The sequence below is a fragment of the Solanum pennellii genome, chromosome 3 (genome assembly GCF_001406875.1).
Source record: "Solanum pennellii chromosome 3, SPENNV200".
In the NCBI taxonomy this organism is placed as follows: Eukaryota; Viridiplantae; Streptophyta; class Magnoliopsida; order Solanales; family Solanaceae; genus Solanum; species Solanum pennellii.
The window spans coordinates 33,568,461-33,588,306 of record NC_028639.1 but is presented as its reverse complement, the minus strand read 5'-3'; the positions used below and the strand labels follow the sequence as shown (position 1 = coordinate 33,588,306).

Sequence of the window (19,846 nt, the reverse complement as noted above, 5' to 3'; positions counted from 1 at the left end):
ATGTGGTTGAAAAAATTAGTTGTCATTCTTTGAAAAGCCGAAAGAAGAGAACAATTTTGGAATCACCATTATCACATTCACTGCAAAAACTGACCTTTGATCTCAGCCTACAGTCACCTTTCACACAAAAAATACTCCCACTCAACATCAACTTCAAAGTGTGGCTCCAAAACTCTCTTCTTTTTATCTCCCAATCCTTCCCATTCTCCACACATTCTCTCTCTCTCTAAACCATTGACTTTTTCTCTCTCTACCTACAACTATTTCACACACTCACTCTGCGATTCTCTGTGTAGGGGAGGGTTCTGATTAGGTTTCATGGCGGTGAATTCCGTGGCAAACGTTCCGCAGTTACTCTACGGACAGTCACCGAAGATTCTAACTGGTAATAAAGACGGTTTGTTTGCTGATTTCCTTGGATTCTACTGTAAATCCAGCAAGCGGATTCGTAGAAGGATTGGTTATGCCGCCACTAATAGGAGAAGCTTGATTAATAAAAAGTGTAATGCTGTTCTTGACCTTCAACGTGGTGCCAGTAATGCATCTCGCCAGTCCTCTGATATAGTGCCTAAGGTGTGTTTGCACAATATGTTGAATTTTTATTGGGCAAGGTCCAATAGCTGCTTTCAATATGCTATATGTGAAAAAAAAAACATATATCATTCATTATATATCAAAATACGGATGTTTGATTACTTAGCTGTTGCAAGTTTGGCAAATTAGTTGGAGTAAAAGTTTAGTTAGGAAGATGGTGATAGGTTGGAAAAATTTTGCTTAACAAAAACCCTTGGCCTTCTATCAATTTGAAGGGAGACTCCTCTTTTTTCTTTTTTTTTTTTTGGTGTGTGTGTACTATGACTAGTATAGAGTAGGTCGTATGTTAATCTCCATGTATTAAATTGATTATGAACAGAGTCCTTTTATATGAGATTGGAAGACAATTCATATATGGAACATCTTTTTAGGAAATTACTTCTTGGAGTCCTTGCAATATGTGGTGTGCTCACTTTCGATTTGCTAAAGTGCATAAGATTTCTAGGTGACAAAAGTTCATCGTGTTATTTGGTTGAATCATATAAAGGTGAAGTGCAATTGACAGAATATGTTATTATCTGCTTTCTTATCACCTTGAGGTTGTTATTTTACTTACCTTAAGTACATTGCAGCTCTTGACTTTGTAAATACTGAATATATAGATTTATCCCATGTGATATCTGAGCTGTTTATTAAAGTCTTGATAATGGTTGAGAGATAGTTGATCTTGATCAGCTTCATTGGGCTTTTCCTTCATGGTTTGTTTCCCCTGTTGACAGTCGTTTATTGTTGAACTTTTTCTTGAAAGTGGGTTTGGTGCATGCTCCTGTGTATTCTATGAATGAAAAATTGTGATCTTTTTGAGTTTCCCATGCTAAAAGCTTGGCCATTACTTTGCATGTTAAGTTAAAAAGTTAGAATACTTTGAACCAATTAACAAAAAAGTTCAAATACTTCAATGTCCAAGAAATAGTTGTTTTTCTAAGTTTAGTTTGTAATTTTGAGAATCCTGAAAGAAATAGGATTCTGATGGCTATGGTTTAACTTGAACTAAGCCTGCAAAACATTTCTTTTGACTAGCAATTTGGGTGCTGCTTGATATATATCTCAGATGGTATTTCATGTTTGAAGAAGAGTAGAATCTACTGCTCAAGTTTGAATTTGAATCTATTATAAGCTATGATTCTACATCATAATAGTTTATTTATGTCAAAAGCTTTGCTTTTACTCCAGAATATAGTCAATTCATATTTTCGTCACCCTTTTAGGTGAATCTTTTGATATGCCTTTTCTCTTCATGATGTGCTTAATTTCTTAAGATTATAATTTTCTGTTTCTCAGTAGTATTTTTATATTCTATTTTTGACAAGAGTACTTTCGTATTCCACTATTCCTCAGCATTAAGGGATGTTGTTCACGTTAGAAAACTTTGTACAATAAGAGAAAATAGAGTCTAGATTTACAAAGCTCCTATGAAATAGACAAATTCATCCATTTCGTCTATACAGCTCTCCTTACACCAAAAAAAATAATGTGACTAGACAGCTCCATTTTACATCATGAATGGACTTAACTTTGTCTTCAAAGCATCTCCCATTTCTTTCTTCCCACACCGACCACCAAATGCAGGAAGGTATCATCCGTCACCACTTCCTCTAGCTTTTGCTGCCACCTCTTCTGATCCAACAGCTCAACAGGTCAGCTGTGCACTAAGTCATTGTTCACTCTATTTTAGTGAGAGTTAAGAATAGATGTCATAGTTGAGCAGTAAATTTACAATGCAGGAATAAATGGTTATTTGTTTCCCCGATTTGATTACACAAAAAACATCTAGGTACAAGTATCCTTCCCTTCTTTTAGAGAACTTCTCGAGTGAGACAAGCCCTTCTGACCACCAACCAAGTGAAACATTTGATTTTAGTAGGGGCCTTAATCTTCCATAAGGACTTCCAAAGCTTTGAGACTTCCCCATGTGTTGAGCAGCTGCTTCCTTCTTTATAAGTCTGTTCACTGAGAGGTTCTCGTCTTCTATGTATTTCCAACTTAAAGAATCTGGATCAGAAGTTGTGCCAGTGGAGACCCTAGTACATTTAGCATGTTTGCCACCCTCTCCACTCCCAAGGTGTCTTCTAAATGTTAGGTTCAACCTTGGGGAGACCAACATTCACCCACTGTAGCTTCTGGATTGTACCTTAATAGCATTAAATTAGGGAAGGATTCCTGGAGAGTGGATTGGCCTGTCCAGATATCTTTCCTGAAGAGAGTTCTGAGCCCATTTCCAACTCTGATTTTGGTATTTCCTTGCATTTTTGTCCATGTTGATCTGGTAGCTCTCCACACACCAACACCATAACTTCATTGGTGACCCATTGACTTTCTTGACTATACTTGTCAGAGATGACCTGTTTCCAAAGTGAAGCTTCTTCCTCATTAAACCTCCATAATTACTTCATGAGAAGTCACTGATTATGTAGTTTAAGGTTTCTGATGGTTAGTCCTCCCTGGTTTTTTGCTCAACTGAGTTTCTTCCCACTTCACTAAATTTTCTGTTATTGGGTAGAAGTTTCCACATCGTTGTTCCACTTCTGATGGAATACTGACTTCTTCATGAACTTTCAAGCGATCAAAAGTTACAAAGAACCTGCATTTACTCAATACTATTCTTCTTTCACATTCTAATTTTTTTTTACAAAGTGACATGTGGATCCATATGATATGATTTGATAGGTCATGTGGTCCATATATTCTCCTTATTGAACACTAACAGCTATATTTCATTTTTTCTCTTTATCATTATTCAAACTTAAATTTGGACATTCAAGTTGAATTGGACAAAGTCTTAAACAAAGGCATGTTTGATTCCTAAAAACTAATCAGATAAAAAATCGAAGTGGACAAACACTTTTATGTGGTATATTTAGTTATATGTGGATCAAGATTTTGCCGTAACATCTTTTAAATACCGCTCTCCTGAAGCTTTTGCTATCTTTTTTCTCTGTATCTTGTTCTCTGCTGTCAATAATACACAAGTAGATGTATTGCACTGTGATTACTTCTCCTCTGATCCCCCATGTTTTACTAGGCAAACCTTCTTTTAGATGCTTTATCCAAGCCAATTAACTGTGAGAACTCATTATAAGACTACTATTGTCTTGCAATATCTTTTCCACTATGTACATTTGCTTTGAAATACTGCTAATGAAATGAGTGATACAAGATACTTATTGGAGCTTGTACCTTTTGTAAAATTCCAAAGTTTTTACTCATGTTGCTATGGACATATTGCTGGAAGATGTTAATCAACAGAAGCTAGAAGTTAATAACGCTGCTGGTTTCTTATGATGCAGCTGCTCATATGTCGTGCACAATTTTGTTGTGAAGTGATAAATCTGATGTTCTTTTCAATGTAAAAGTTACTATCCTATAACATTTGTGAAAAATTCTTTTGTCTCAATTATGCAAAAACTAGTTGTCCACCAGGAACTAATGAAAGCCTCTGTAAATGCCATATTTGGTTTTGGGGCTGAAATATCTTTAGTGTCGGATGTTTCAGATTTTGGGACTGTTGCCTTCACCCACTGCATAGCTATTACAGCTCTTTTCTCTTTTACATGTGAAGGATATTTCCGGTAATTATTCTTCTTTAGGAGACCTTAGGATATCTCCAACCCTACACTCTATTTTACTCTCCAAATATAGAGTTCTCTATTTTTTCAGACAACCAACTCCAACCCCATTCTCTATTTTACTCTCTAAAAAAGAATCTTTTTCTCTTTCCTCAATATTATATTATTATTTCTATTTTATTCTTAATTTCTTATTTCATGATATAAATCATTTATTTTTTTCCCAATAATTATTTTATATAATTCTCATGTGATACAAAAAATTATTTTTTTAATTTTATTTATTTAATTATTACATTTTATTCAAACTTTTAAATACCATAAATTGCACAAGAATTTATATAAAATATATAAATTAATGAACAAGTTCAAATAAAATTGAAATATGATTAGATAAACATTACATAATCACTCAGTTTTCGAAATTCTTACGTTGCTCCCATAATTGCTCTATTAATGCATTACGTAATTCAAAATGATCATTTTTGTCCTTTAATTTTATTATGTCTAGCTAAAAATTATTCAAATCAGAGATTTTCATCTAACACCATTAATGTCGTTGGAGTTGGAGCCTCTACGACATCTTGAATTGGTGCATTAAGATCACGTTCATCCTCAATTATAATATTGTGTAGTATAATATATGTAGTCATTATATCATTTAGCACTTTCTTTCTTCGAATACGTGACGGACTTGCAATAATTGCAAAACTCTGAATTCTCGTTCAACATCTTTTTGACATGGTTCTTGTTTCATCGCGAATTAATTATTATGTTATTATTGTATTTTATGTTGTATTTAAATTATTATATTATCTACTGTATTGTTATCTTGTATTTAAATTTAAATTTTCATCTTACCATTTGATCTTGTGTATTCTTTATAATGAAATTAATAATAAAATAAAATTTTATTATTGGTGAAAATTATAAAAGAATACATTAATTTGAAATTAAAGTAGTATATATTAAATAATATATTTTTAAAAATATTATATTACACTTACAATGACTTATGAATATTAAATATTTAATTAATAAAACTATACGTAAAATAATATGTTAATTGGAAAGTAATGAAAATAATAATAAAATATTGAAAAAGTAAAATAGAATTTGGAGAACTACTACTCAACTCTCTAAATTTGGAGAATAGAGAGTTTGGAGGTGGGGTGGAGTGCCCATTCTCTATTTTACTCTCCAAATATAGAGAATGAAGAGTAAAATAGAGGTGGGTTGGAGATGGTCTTACCCTTGACCACTTGGCCCAAGGTTATAACCAAAATGAGCCCATATTATCAGACCTTTCCCTAGTTAGCCCATTTTGTATATAATTTGAAACATTTAGGAAGATGCAATAATTCCTATATTGATGATTAAAATTTCCACTTTTTGATGCTTAGAAACTGACTGAGAGTGATATTCATGATTATTGTACATATTTAAACATTATTGGGTGAATTGAAGTGAAAAATCAAAAACTTCATTAGAGCCTACTGAAGTTTCAAAAAAGGAATTCAGAATCATCATAGGCTGTGTTTTAAGTGAAGGAGAGAGACAGGACTTGCTAGGTGGGGTTTCTGAACGCTTGATTACTCACACATAGATTTTTTGATTCATTGAAATTTTTGACGAATTGATGATTGAAGTTCATTGGGAATGTCATTTGGTTAAACATGAAGCTATCTGATGAAGATTTGGTGATGTTTTTGACCATTTCATCCGGAGTTTTGTGTGTTGAAGTTTGAAGGAGACGAACCCAATTTTTGTATAGTATTGTATAATTTTATATAACAGTGTAAATGTGCGTATAAACACTTCCTATACAAGGTTGATACATTGTTTACCTTAAGTGTATAATATTGTATACTGGTGGATAAACACTTCTGCGAGAAGGGTTAATTCTGTAAGATAGTAGTCTCTTTCTTCAGAATAGTCAATTAGGCAGGTTGACCTTGACATTTCTAGTGCCTAGTGAAACGCCTCTTCAGTTGCACCAAAAGTTCCTGACTCTGATGTAAACAAAAATGGCTTTATTGGTGCAATTTATTGTGTTGGGCTGTATATTTTTGAAAAAATTCCTTTGTTTATTTACTTAAAGAAAGTGTTATGCATTGGTAAAATTAAGCGCCATCTCTGTTCAAGGTTCTTGATCTTGGAGATGGTAGATTCTTGGAGTATTATTGGGTGTGATCTTGTCACTTTTTTCTGTGTTGCTTGGGTGTAATCTGGAGCATGATTTAATTTTGTCTTTTCTGGATTGTTTGGAGTGAAGGGAATCACAGGTGTTCTGGTGGAATATTAACTTTCTGGACTTCATCAGCTTCTTAGAAGTCTAGGCATATGTATAGGAGCTGATCCCCTTTTCAGTCCTCATCCTTTGTAATTCATGCATCTTGATGTCATTGATGAAACTATTTACTTAAGCAAAAATAATCTATTAACATTTTTACATAACTATGTTAAATTACTCCACATGATTATGTTATCTTTTGTGGAAACCTTTTCAGGTTGCTGACTTGGATGACATATTATCTGAAAGAGGCGCATGTGGGGTTGGTTTTATTGCAAATTTGGACAATAAAGCGTCACATGGGATCGTCAAGGATGCTCTTGTAGCTCTTGGCTGCATGGAACATCGTGGAGGTTGTGGAGCTGACAATGATTCTGGTGATGGTTCTGGACTGATGACTTCGATTCCTTGGGATCTTTTCAATGATTGGGCTGAGAAAGAAGGAATTGCCGTCTTTGACAAGCTTCATACTGGCGTTGGGATGGTTTTTCTTCCCAATGATTCTAACCAGATGAATGAAGCCAAGAAAGGTCAGTCTCTTAATTATGACTCAAGAGGTTCTGCTAACACATACTTCCTATTACAACATAGTAACCTATACTCATTACTTGATTATTGAGGATTCTTGCTATAGATATATAGAACCTCTGTGTCTCTTTTTATCCATGATAATTTTCTCAGTTTATGTCTTTGCCTCCTTGTTGTGTGGAAATGAGTGAAAGCTCTATATATGACTTTGAACCACATACAGTTCTTCCCTTTAGATAATTAAGTAGATCTTTGTTTTTCCCTCCAAAAAAATCAACAACAACGACGACATACCCAGCATAATTCCACAAACTGGGGGTCTAGGGAGGGTAGGGTATACACAGTCCTTAACTCTACCGCAGGTAAAGAGGCTGTTTTTGATAGACGCCCAGCTCAAGAGAAAATGTCCAAACAGTTCAGAAAATGAAGTAACAAAAGTACAAGAAATAACAGATAGTAACAAGACAATAACTTCGACAAAAGATGAGAGTGAGAAGGACAAGAAAATAGATAATAGCATAATTTAAGGACCAGATACTACAGGTATGTCAACTTCTAGTATGGACAGATAAAAAGCCACACACTTCTACCTACTAGTCCTCTACCCTAATCCGCGTCCTCCACAGGATTCTTTCTAAGGTCATGTCCTCGATAAGCTGAAACTGCACCATGTCCTGTCTAATCACCCTTCCCCAATATTTCTTCAATCTGTGTCTACCTTTCTTGAAACTATCCATACCCAGCGTCTCACTCCTTCACACTGGGGCATCCAGACATCTTTTCTTCACATGCCTCACTTCCTGCATCTTGTCTTCCACCAAAGCCACTCCTACCTTGGCCTGGATGTCCTTATTTAGAATGTTATCTCTCCTAGTATGTCAACACATCCATTTCAACATCCTTATTTCTGCATGAGGTATTCAAGATTGCCCAAGTTATTGATATTTTGTGGGGTTTCAAAATTGTATATTTTGTGGCTCTCTAACTTGTATATTTTTCTGGTAGTTTTTCCTATAAGCTTGTTTCTCATGAGATCCTCTCTTGATGGAATATGGTTGTTGTATTTTTTCTAATTTGTTTCATATTATCTGTAGTTATTTCCAATATCTTTAACAACGAGGGTCTTGAGGTGCTTGGATGGAGGTCGGTTCCAGTAGATACTTCTGTAGTTGGATATTATGCAAAAGTAACAATGCCCAACATACAACAGGTTTTTGTTCGAGTTGTTAAAGAGGAAAATGTTGATGACATTGAAAGAGAACTCTATATTTGTAGAAAACTCATTGAGAGGGCTGTGAACTCAGAAATTTGGGGAAATGAACTTTATTTCTGTTCATTGTCCAATCAAACAATAGTTTACAAGGGAATGCTCCGTTCTGAAGTCCTTGGGAGGTTCTATTATGACTTACAAAATGAGCTCTATACATCTCCTCTTGCTATTTATCATCGTAGATTCAGTACAAACACCAGTCCCAGGTGGCCTCTTGCTCAACCAATGAGGTTTCTAGGTCATAATGGAGAGATCAACACTATACAGGTAAAATATAGCTTTCAGTAACATTTCTATGAGTTGCTGGCTACTTGTATTGTTCTGTTATTTTCACATTCACAAACATATGCAGGGAAACTTGAATTGGATGCAATCCAGAGAGGCCTCATTGAAGTCTGCTGTTTGGCGTGACCGAGAGGATGAAATCCGTCCTTTTGGCAACCCAAAGGCATCTGATTCTGCAAATTTAGATAGTACTGCTGAAGTATGGATTACTGTTTTAATTCTTCGGATCACTGCCTCTTTAGTTATCTAGTATTATAGCTTGTTTGACCAAATTTCTAAATCAGCTTATTTTGGGAAGGTTTTTTCTAAAAGTGCTATTCAAAGGAGTAATTTGGTGATCAGTTTGTGTTTGGTCGATAAATTTAAAAAGCACTTTTGTATAATAATTAGTGTTTTGCCAAGCTTTTTAAAAGTGTTTTCAAGTGTATTTTCTCAAAAGTACTTTTAGGGAAAAGTTAACCTTTTTTAGCTTATGAAAAACAACTTCTGCTACTACCTAGAAGCAATTTTTTTTCTATCAAAAGTTTGGCCAACGCATCACTTTTAAAAAGAAGCACTTTTGAGGAAAAATTAAGCTTGGCCAATCAGACTATTAGTTATTATTGAAGGCATAGTACTATTTTTTTTTTCTCACCACTAGGAACTGTTTGACTTTAGATGTTCATTGAGATGGTTTCCTTAGGTAAGAGAATCTTACTGTATTTCAGTTGCTGGTACTTATGTTCACTCTAAATTGCTTCTGGATGAGTAATGATAACATCTCTTCCAACATCTTATGCTCCTTTTGGTTACAAAAAAACATCTTATGCTACTTATCACTTTTTCTTCACTGATGTTATAACTTGCTTCATGTAGACTTTTAAAACATGACTGTTTGTTGTAAGTCCTTTTTCCTTGCTGCTTTGTTTTCTCTCTTCCATAGATACATAAATGGATTTTTTCATCAAATAGCTCTTTTTTGGGATCAGTTACTCATAAGAAGTGGCCGGGCTCCCGAGGAAGCACTGATGATTCTCGTCCCAGAAGCGTATCAAAATCATCCAACATTGTCTATTAAATATCCGGAGGTATTCCATGTTAGCATGTGATATGTATTATATTCGTGTCAAATTCTGTAGTTTCCAAATATTAGACCGGCTCTTGTGGTGGTCCATATCTTGTTTTCTATGCTAAGACATTTTTGGAATTTGTACTGAGATAATTTCTCTGTGTTACTTTGTCAAAATGTACTTTTCTTGATGCTTCCTTTACCATGTTTTTTTTACCTTCTGAATTGTAAGAATATAACAAATATATGTAATGCATGAGATGATTATTAGTATGTTACTGTTAAATCACTTTTCCATGACTGAGTATTTGATCATTTTAGGTTCTTGATTTTTATAATTACTACAAAGGTCAGATGGAAGCTTGGGATGGGCCAGCCTTACTCTTATTCAGGTGATCTTCTGAATGCCAGTTCTATTTCAACTTCTTATATTTTCTGGATGCATATGTACTCAACTCGTGAAATGCATTTATATCAAATCTTAATTAAAAACAAAATTGAGTCTCAAGGGGTTGGTTAGCGGCTGAGGCATGATAGCAACGACATGACTGCTTCCAAATTCTTGCCACAATGTTTGGTATTCACATCCCGATTTCTCGAGTCATGATGACACCTACTATAACCCGCCAGTAGGTAAGCCAACCCGTAACCTAAAACAACAAGTAATGAGTATAAGGGTAGAACTAGACATAAATCAAATTAAACCACAGAACAAAACAGAATTGAAAGCAAACCAAAAACTATATAAATAAGATCCTTCCCATAATTTGGAAATCACAAGTACAAAGTTGTTTAAAAATAAGAGTACAAGTCCCAAAAGTGTACCAAAGCAAATCTTGTCTCAAAAAAGCAAAAGTCTAGCTAAATAAGTACAGAAGGAGACAACTGATCCAGGACGTCAAGTGCACATCCTCGTGTCCGATCCCAAAAAGCTGTTGATGGCACGAACGATCACTGCTGGTAGTTTGTACTAGGACCTGCATCAAGAAACAGATGTAGAGTACAACATGAGTACCAAAACAAAGGTACTCACTAGGCATCATATGTTGACTGATCAAGAAAGGTAAAGACCATGAAACAATAGAATCTAGACACAAACAGAGGTAAAAGCGGATAAGAAAGAGAGCACACTAACATACCAAAGTAAATCTATGTACAACAAAACTAAACCTTATAACTCCAGAAGGTACACTCGTATGCAAGTTTAAATCCATATGCCCAACATGTACACAAAATAGCTATGTTCACTGAGAGATGAGAGAGAAGAGTACCAGATATCTAAATTCAAGAAGCGAAAAATCGGGCTCCCAACCCAAGTAACCACAAATACCCAACAATTCAGTCAACTCCCAACTCAACTAGCAAGAGTGACTCGGGGGCATGTCAACTTCGAAGAGGATCTTAATATATCAAGGTTGCCTAGCCAGCTAGTCCAATCCTAGGGGCATAAGCCACCTATCTAGTAAGAGTGACCCGCGAGCATGTCGTCTTCGAAGAGGATCTCAACAATTGATACAAAGCCATCGTTGAACGGAGAATCTACTGTTGTCGGTGGGTTTATGCAGTCAAAATTGGCTCAGACGGTCAAGTCGATCGGCTTAAGGCTCGCCTTATTGCCAAAGGTATGCTAGATATTTGGGCTCGATTGTAGTGATACTTTTGCTCCTATGGATAAAATAGCATATGTCCATCTTTTTCTATCTATGGCTGTTATTCCATTCGTCATTGGCTTCGTTATCAATTAGACATCGAAAATGCTTTTCTATATGGTGATCTTGCGAAAGAAGTCTATATGGAGCAATCAGCTGGCTTTGTTGCTCAGGGGGAGTCTAGTAGCCTTGCATGTCGATTGCGTAAGTCACTCTATGGTCTGAAACAGTCTCCTCGAGCCTGGTTTAGCAATTAGCACAATAATGCAATTATTTGGCATGACTCATACATGAGCTAATTACTCTCTGTTTATCGACATTTTACACCAAATCGGTGTATTTATTTGGTTGTTTAAGTTGATGATATTTGTTATCAGTGGCAATGATCAAGATTGTATTACTAATTTGAAGCAACAACTCTTTAAGCATTTCCAGACTAAAGACCTTGGCAAACTAAAGTATTTTCTTGGTATTGAGGTTGCTCAGTCCAGATCGTGTATTGTTACTTTTTTAAGGATAAGTCAGGTATTGTTATTTCTCAACGCAAGTATGCCGTAGACATTCTTTAAGAAACATGAATGATGGGATGTAATCCCATTGACACTCCTATGGATCAAAATGTTAAACTCCTTTTGGGACAAGGGGAGCCACTCGGTAATTCTTAAAGGTACAGATGGTTGGTTGGAAGTGGAATTATCTCATAGTGACGACGTGCCATCTCTTTTTCTGTTGAGTGTTGTAAGTCAGTTTATGACTTCCCTTGTGATAGTCATTGGGATGCATTTGTTCATATTCTGCGATAAGCGATATGTAGAGTCAGCTCCTGGTAAAGGACTACTCTTTGAGGATCAAGGCCATGGGCATATCATGGGATATACAGACGCGGATTGGGTAGGATCACCATCTGATAGACGTTCGACGTCTGGATATTGTGTTTTAGCCAAGATGTAATTTGGTGTCGTGGACGATTAAGAAACAGAGAGTGGTTGCTCGATCTTGTTTAGAATCAGAATATCGAGCAATGGCTGCAACTACTTGTGAGCTAGTTTGGATCAAACAGTAGTTGAGAGAGCTAAAATTTGGCGAAATCTGTCGGATGGAACTTGTATGTGATAATCAACCAACCCTTCATATTGCATCAAATCCCTTATTTCATGAAAGGACTAAGCACATTGAAATTGATGGTCACTTTGTTAGAGAAATACTCTCAGGAGATATTGTTACGAAATTTGTGAGGTCAAATGATCAGCTTGCAGATATCATCACCAAGTCCCTCACCGGTTCTCACACTACATATGATTTGTATGCACCAGCTTGTGGGGAGTCTTAGAATAAGAATAAGAATTACAATCCTATTTAGAATAGGAATAAGAATTACAATAGGAATAAGAATCCTATTTAGAAAAGGAGTTTCATATAGTTCTATAAATACGGTCTCAATGTAATAATGTCGATACACAATTTCAAAAATATTTTTCTCCTTCATTTCTCACAACTATAATGCAATCATTTTCCATGTAGAATATTATCCACTATTCGTGTTCCTATTCCTATTTTGACAATCCTGATAGATTGGAATACCCCGACAATCCATGCAGTAACTTCACGAGCTTAAAACAAGATAATTTGGATGGCGTGGATGATTTAGTATCCATGTTAGTCATGCCTATTACCAATTCTTCATTCTGTATTTAGGTCCTTCATAACAGCAAAGGTATTGAAGAAATTTACTTAACAATTAATTGATCGAGAACATTACCTTTGTAAAAAAACATTTAAATGATTGAGGTACTAATAGGTAAGACTGACAAAGCAACAAGCAATGTAAAGAACTACAATCGAAAGTCAAAGAGGATAGTGGGCTAGCGTTACCTTCTCTAGTTGCCATGGTTTAATCTATCAGCTAATGTGACAGTTAGAAGGGATCGGGGAAAAAGAAACAGTACAGAAAATACATATTTATGTGGATCTTTCTTTGATTGATGGATATTTTTTGTTTAACTTCCTTCATTCCAATCAAAATGTAATTTTGATTTAGCAATTTTGGTCAAAGAAAGTGAGACCTCTTGATTTTAGAATAAGATGGTCTCCTTAGATAAACGGGATTGAGAAAAAAAATAGTACATAAAGGACATTCCCACCTAGTTCTTTATTTCATTGTACGATATTTCTTAGAGCTTTCGTTTATTCCAATTAAAATGTCATTTGGATTTGAGAGTTCAGGTCACATGAAAGTGAGAGCTGATGGTTTGAGGAATATAATGGTCTCTTAAGAAATAAGAAAAATCAGAGCGAATGAGAGTTTGTGTGAAGACTAACGTCTTAAGCCTGGTTCCTTTTTTTTTTTTAATAATAATTCTCATTATTTACAATTACATTATTCAATGTGGCACAGCCATTTACACTTTGCTATAACTACGGAGTCTATCTAACAGCCATTTTCTGTAAGTCTCCCTTTCACAAAGAAAGGAGTTCATATCCTAATATTGTGAAGTCAAGCATGTCATGGTCTTTCAATCAGACCAGATGTCTTTCTTTTTCTACGTCTTCTTGATCTTTTTTGTCAAAACTTCTATGTTGCTGAGATCTACTTGCTCTGAATAGATGTGAGAAATCGACATTCTTTACTGATGTGAAATCTGAAGTTCCTGTCGCTACGCATGTGAATCCCATTCATTAGACATGAAATGCTTTAGTGATGTCCCCATGGTCTGATTCAATATATTAGGACTTCTTATTCCTGTTAGTGATTTGCTCTTCAATATTTTCTACTTAATTTTGATTTAACGTCCGTATAGATTCTAGAAAGCAAATGCTCTGTTTGGTGATGTATTTAATATCCTTGAAAACATATTTTCAATTAGATGTAAGATGACTTATCCCCTAAAAACGAGAAATATATGTAAGCTAATTGTGATTGAGGCATAGTAATTTTTGTTGTATTAAGAAACATTGATATGCAGTTGTTGGATCTGCTTGTTGAACGAAGAAACTAAGACTGCTTGGTGTATAATACATCTAAAAAAATGTTATATTTTCAAACTTTTGTCTCAATTATTACTCATAGCGTCTTACTTATTTTTGGTCTTGTTCCTTCCATTTTCACAGTGACGGGAAAATAGTTGGTGCTTGTCTTGATCGTAATGGACTTCGTCCTGCTAGATATTGGCGAACCAAAGACAACGTTGTCTATGTTGCATCTGAGGTGTGTAAGTTTGTTCATTTTTCAGAAGCCTAATTCTGATTTCAAGTTTTGCAGAAGTCATAGACTATGTCTCGTCTCCGGATCATGTTTCTCCTAACCCTTCCTAAGATAAATCAAGCTGAATAATTCCACTTTTTTCCAATCCGTGTTCTTCAAATGTATATAATTTATTATTATGGGCATTGCTTTGATGATTCTGTTGTCTTTACCACTGGATATTAATTACAGTGATTGGAGGGGTTCTTTCTTTTGGTTAGGTTGGTGTGATACCCATGGATGAATCAAATGTAACAATGAAAGGGCGTTTAGGTCCTGGTATGATGATAAGCGTTGATCTTTCAAGTGGTCAGGTTTGTTAGAGATTCAATATTGTAACTGCATGGCATTTTAATGTTCTTCAATTATTAGTTCTTATTATAATAATTGTTATTATTTTTTATTATTATTTTTATTGTTGTTGTTATTATTAATAATTAATGATACTACTACTACTACTACTACTACTACTACTACTACTAATAATAATAATAATAAGTGATGTTTGTTCATATCCTTCATCAGCCTATCATTCCGTTCCAGACCCAAAAGCTCTTTATGTCCATGACTTGTTTCTTTTAATTTGGTTTTTGATTACCATAGGTATTCGAGAATACAGAGGTCAAAAGGCGAGTTGCATTGTCCAATCCATATGGGGAGTGGATTAAAGAAAATTTGCGATCTTTGAAGCCTATGAACTTTTTTTCAACAACAGTAATGGATGGTGAAACAATTCTAAGACGCCAGCAGTAAGACTTTGGAACTTCACTTTGCATATAAGGTTTTTTAACTTTTGTCGTTCAAGTGCTTCAGATGAAATCCAATTCTCTGCAACAGATGATATTTGATTTATGATTATTGTGTCTTCTGTCCCTACTGCTATAATCGCATTTGTCCTGCCTATTAGTCAAGACCTAGAAAGATATGGTGATTATATTTACTATGGATAATTTATTTGTTCTATTGCGTGTCTCCTGGAGTTTCTATCTGCTCATTTATAATTATGCTTTCTTTAATTAGTATGATCTCTTTTAGATTTTTCTTCATTTAACATTCAGTAGTGTGAAACGGACAACTGCAATGACAATGCTTGAGCATTGCATATGCTTCTAAGGAGGTTTGGACTTCCATCACATGCAGTTCAATTAAGCAGTGATTTTGTTGTTTGGAAAGATGGGCAATGATACAGCTTGAACTTGGTACTTTTGGCACAGTGAAGATTATGGTCTTATTAATGCAAGACTTTCATCGTGAGCAATATCATCAAATATTGATGCTGTATGTCAATGTTTAAAAGATATTCATATTTCTGCATCATATGCATCAATTGAAGTTGAGACAGGATTAAGTAGATAATAGTTTGCCCTTTTTTCAAGTTTTTCCTTATTTTGCATGTCTTGATGTATAAATCTATGCATCATTTTGTACCTATAGATTAGGTTAATGACAAAAACACTCTTTGCAAGTTCTTAATTTCTCTCTTGGACGTGAAATAAAGAATGAAGCAAGGAGGATACCAAGAGGAGACTTGTACCTAGATTTGTTGGTGACACTTACTTTCTCTCTTGGATGTGTAATGAAGAACGAAAGCAAGGAGGATACACAAGAGGAAACTTGTACCTAGATTTGTTGGTGACAGTCTCCATCTTCATAGATAGTATTGCTGTAGGGTGAGAGTATTAAATTTGCACGCAAGTCTCTGTTTACAGAAGTTGGCAAATATAGAATGTGGACCAACAGTGTAAAAAGATCAAATATTGGATCTCTAATCTCTTCTTTGAGGAACAGAAGAAACTTACCAATGGCTGTGTAACAACAACAACAACATCAACAACATACCAACTGTAATATCCCACAAAGTGGCAATTGTGTGTAGCAGGAAACCGTTTTTCCAGATACTGCTAGTTAAGAAAAGAAAGGGGCAAAGTGAAGGATCCGTTGTACCTTACAAATGCAGCGAGGGCAAGTCTTAATTTTGCAAGAAAACAAGAGAAGAGATAATAGCGAAGGTCAAGGAAACAAGCGAAGGGAGAGTCACTTAGTTGAGGAAAAAGCAAGAGAATCTGGGTGACGATCAGTTGCACATATAGTTTCTGAAAGTTTTGGCACCGGAATAGTATGTTCTATTCATTTAAATACTGCATAATTTACAGAAGAAAACAAATCTTTTTTCCCTTGATTCTAGACAGTCCAGAATTTAATGGATAATTCTAATCTAAACCTGATCTCTAAAATCTGAAACTTCCCTAACTTTTCTGATCTAATTTGATCACATGTGATCTGAATCAGATAATACAAATCAACCCTACCCTTCAAGTTGGCATGTAAATATCTAACATGCCTAACTTGCTTACAGACATTCGAATCTTTGTCTGGATGAGAAAACCACCTTATTCTTCCTCTTAGGCTCCTTCCTTTTCTCACTGTCCTCTTTGGTGATTTCCTCAACACTTCCTTCACCTCACTGGTGCCCTTCTCCGTAAGCTCTTTCATCTTCCGGTATGCCTCACCAACTTGTATAGGTGTCATTGGTTAAAGTATGTGTCGACGACCGGTTTTTGTGACTGATCACCGCTTGATTCTCCCATCATGTCTAGTTGCATGGTCATATTTCCATGTTCTCCCAAGTAGTACTGATTGAAAATCTGTTACAGAATATTCAATACACTCTTCTTTCATAAGCTGAAGTAGCTGTTATTTTGTATCAGGAATGCTATGTTGTTGTGAATTCACTCGAGTTAATTCTTCCCATTCAACCTATGTGATATTAGTTGAAAGGGTAAATGAGATGATTAATGATTCGATTCATGGTAGTCATGTTTGGGGTTGCACTTCAAAACTATTAGCTTCTATTGTTGCTGCTGGGGTTTTTTTGCCTAGTAAAGGCTGTTTTAGCCATGATCATATGAAAAAAGGCTAATGCTTACATTCCATAGAAGTTTTGGTATCGAATAGTATGTTGTATTCATTCAAAGTGTACAACTTATAGAAGTAAGCAAACCGTCCCCTTTATTCTAGATAGTCTAGAATTAAGTGATAATCTAATCTAAGTCTTATCTCTAAAATCTGAACGCCGAGCATATCTGATCTGATTTTCATATCAGATAATACAAATCTACTGCTTGCTTTGAGAATCCTCGAAGTTTGTGTTGTCATTCGAAGATCAGAGACAAAGGAAGGAGTACTTCACTGGTATTTCTTTTGGTCATCACTTCCCATTTTTTTGGTTAAAGTTATGTGATGAGAGCAATAGCTTCTCATTGCGCATGAAGATTTGGTCCAACACAAATTAAGGGTACTACGAATTTCATCTGTAAGTTAATGAAGCAAGAAGACGATTCTCATTGCTAGTTGCACCTGAATTTGTCTGCTTAATTTGTTGATGCGTCTGGTGAAGTAAATAACTTGTTGCGGCTAGAATCTGTTGTGCAAGTTCCCCTGACAAATTATTTATATCTCATCAGTATTAATTTTATGTTATCATTTCATTTCCATAAAACAGGGCGTATGGCTATTCTAGTGAGGATGTTCAAATGGTTATTGAAAGTATGGCTGCACAAGGGAAGGAGCCTACATTTTGCATGGGAGACGATATTCCCTTGGCTGTATTATCTCAAAAGCCGCATATGCTATATGATTATTTCAAGCAACGGTTTGCTCAGGTGGGCAATGTTGATTTCTGCAGTCCTGGATGTTTCCATGAAGTGCCATCAATGTCTTTAGATATGTCAGTTTTTCTTCCAGCATTTATAGTGTAGCTTCGTAGGATGTCCAACTTGTGTCTGTCTCTTTCTGAACTAGTCTTTTTTATTATATGTATGCTTGTCTTTTTGAATGAGTCTTGTGACAAGGAAATTGGCTGAAAGATGTTTTTGATGACTTGATATTTGGCTGAATGGTTTAGAGTCACTGGTCTGATATGGTTTATGTGCATCTATGTCAGGTTACAAATCCAGCTATTGATCCCCTCCGAGAAGGATTAGTCATGTCCCTTGAAGTCAATCTTGGCAAGCGTAGAAATATACTAGAGGCTGGACCTGAAAATGCTTCTCAGGTTGGTCAACTCGTGTACTTCCTTTGATAATCTGTATTCTGTAGTTTTAAATATTTTTGATCTTATGTTTTATAGATGTAATATGTATCATTTATGGTTTTCTATTATTGTTCGTTTTGTTTTTGGTCAGGTTATTTTGCCTAGTCCTGTACTTAATGAAGGAGAGCTTGAATCTCTTTTGAAAGATTCACACTTGAGACCTCATGTTTTGCCGACATTTTTTGATGTTGGGAAAGGAGTTGATGGGTCCTTGAAAAGGTCACTGGATAAACTATGTGAAGCAGCTGATGAGGCTGTCAGAAATGGTTCTCAACTGCTTGTTCTCTCTGATAGGTCTGACGAATTGGTAAGCTCTCTTTTGGCAATTTTCGTGCTACTAATCTGTCTTTTAGTTTCTTTAGTGGTGGCATTGTGTGCATAGTTAATTGACATTTTGTTCAGGTGCTGGTTTCTCCAACTATATGCAAGTCTCAGTTTTTCGATTTTGAGCTATTTTTAGTTAACCCCTTATGGGATTACACAGGGTATGTTGTTGCTGTTTAGTTTACCCCTTGAGTAACAGTATTTGTTTCAAGAAATTTTTGAATTGTTGAGTTCATCATCTTTTACTTTTTTTCTTTTCTGTTTCTTGATATCTTTGAAGACTGATTCTTTCTGAATTTCCTCTCTGATGTCGTTCCTTGGGAAGTCCATTTTCTACTATAGCAGTTTGTCTTTTGGATCTGTTAATCTATTAACCCTCTTAATTTTTCCCTGATAGGAATTTAAATGCTCTTGTTGTAGTTAACAACTGCAATTAAACTTAATTCCTTGCTGCCTCCAGGAAGCTACTCGCCCTGCAATTCCAATACTTCTTGCTGTAGGTGCCGTTCACCAGCATCTGATTCAAAATGGCCTTAGAATGTCTGCTTCAATTGTTGCTGATACTGCCCAATGCTTCAGTACTCATCAGTTTGCTTGTTTGATAGGATTTGGCGCAAGGTTATTTTCAGGATATAAAACTCCTTTCTGGTTTTATTTCCCCTCCTCATTACAAGATGTCTAGGTGATTTGAAGTGCATCAATCTGTACTCTTTTGTCAGTCTGTACAACATACTAACCAGAACAGATACTGGAGTTAACTTTAATCCAAAAGATGGAAAATATATCGTTCAGTCTGTATGACATACCACCCTCTTTATCTGTGATCTGTTACTGAACGTATTAGATTAGTTCAATTTATTTTACCACTGTGGTAAAGTTATCTTTTGCCCTTGACGTATATCATCTGGGGTCAATTCTGCTGTTGTATTCAGCAACGACTTATATATTCTTTGTC

The 19,846-nt window shown here is 35.4% G+C and overlaps 1 protein-coding gene across 1 annotated transcript in view; it reads left to right on the top strand.

Annotated features, from left to right (window-relative positions):
* Window positions 1-318: 318 nt before the first annotated feature.
* The window catches only part of LOC107013679 (ferredoxin-dependent glutamate synthase, chloroplastic), a 44,980-nt gene continuing 25,452 nt past the window's right edge, over window positions 319-19,846 (top strand). Inside the window, exons 1-13 of the mRNA XM_015213548.2 lie at window positions 319-573; window positions 6,671-6,983; window positions 8,076-8,518; window positions 8,604-8,735; window positions 9,505-9,603; window positions 9,906-9,976; window positions 14,342-14,438; window positions 14,696-14,788; window positions 15,078-15,223; window positions 17,977-18,136; window positions 18,418-18,528; window positions 18,659-18,874; window positions 19,352-19,509. Coding sequence (XP_015069034.1) covers window positions 319-573; window positions 6,671-6,983; window positions 8,076-8,518; window positions 8,604-8,735; window positions 9,505-9,603; window positions 9,906-9,976; window positions 14,342-14,438; window positions 14,696-14,788; window positions 15,078-15,223; window positions 17,977-18,136; window positions 18,418-18,528; window positions 18,659-18,874; window positions 19,352-19,509 — 2,294 coding nt within the window. The remainder of the gene's footprint in view (window positions 574-6,670; window positions 6,984-8,075; window positions 8,519-8,603; window positions 8,736-9,504; window positions 9,604-9,905; window positions 9,977-14,341; window positions 14,439-14,695; window positions 14,789-15,077; window positions 15,224-17,976; window positions 18,137-18,417; window positions 18,529-18,658; window positions 18,875-19,351; window positions 19,510-19,846) is intronic.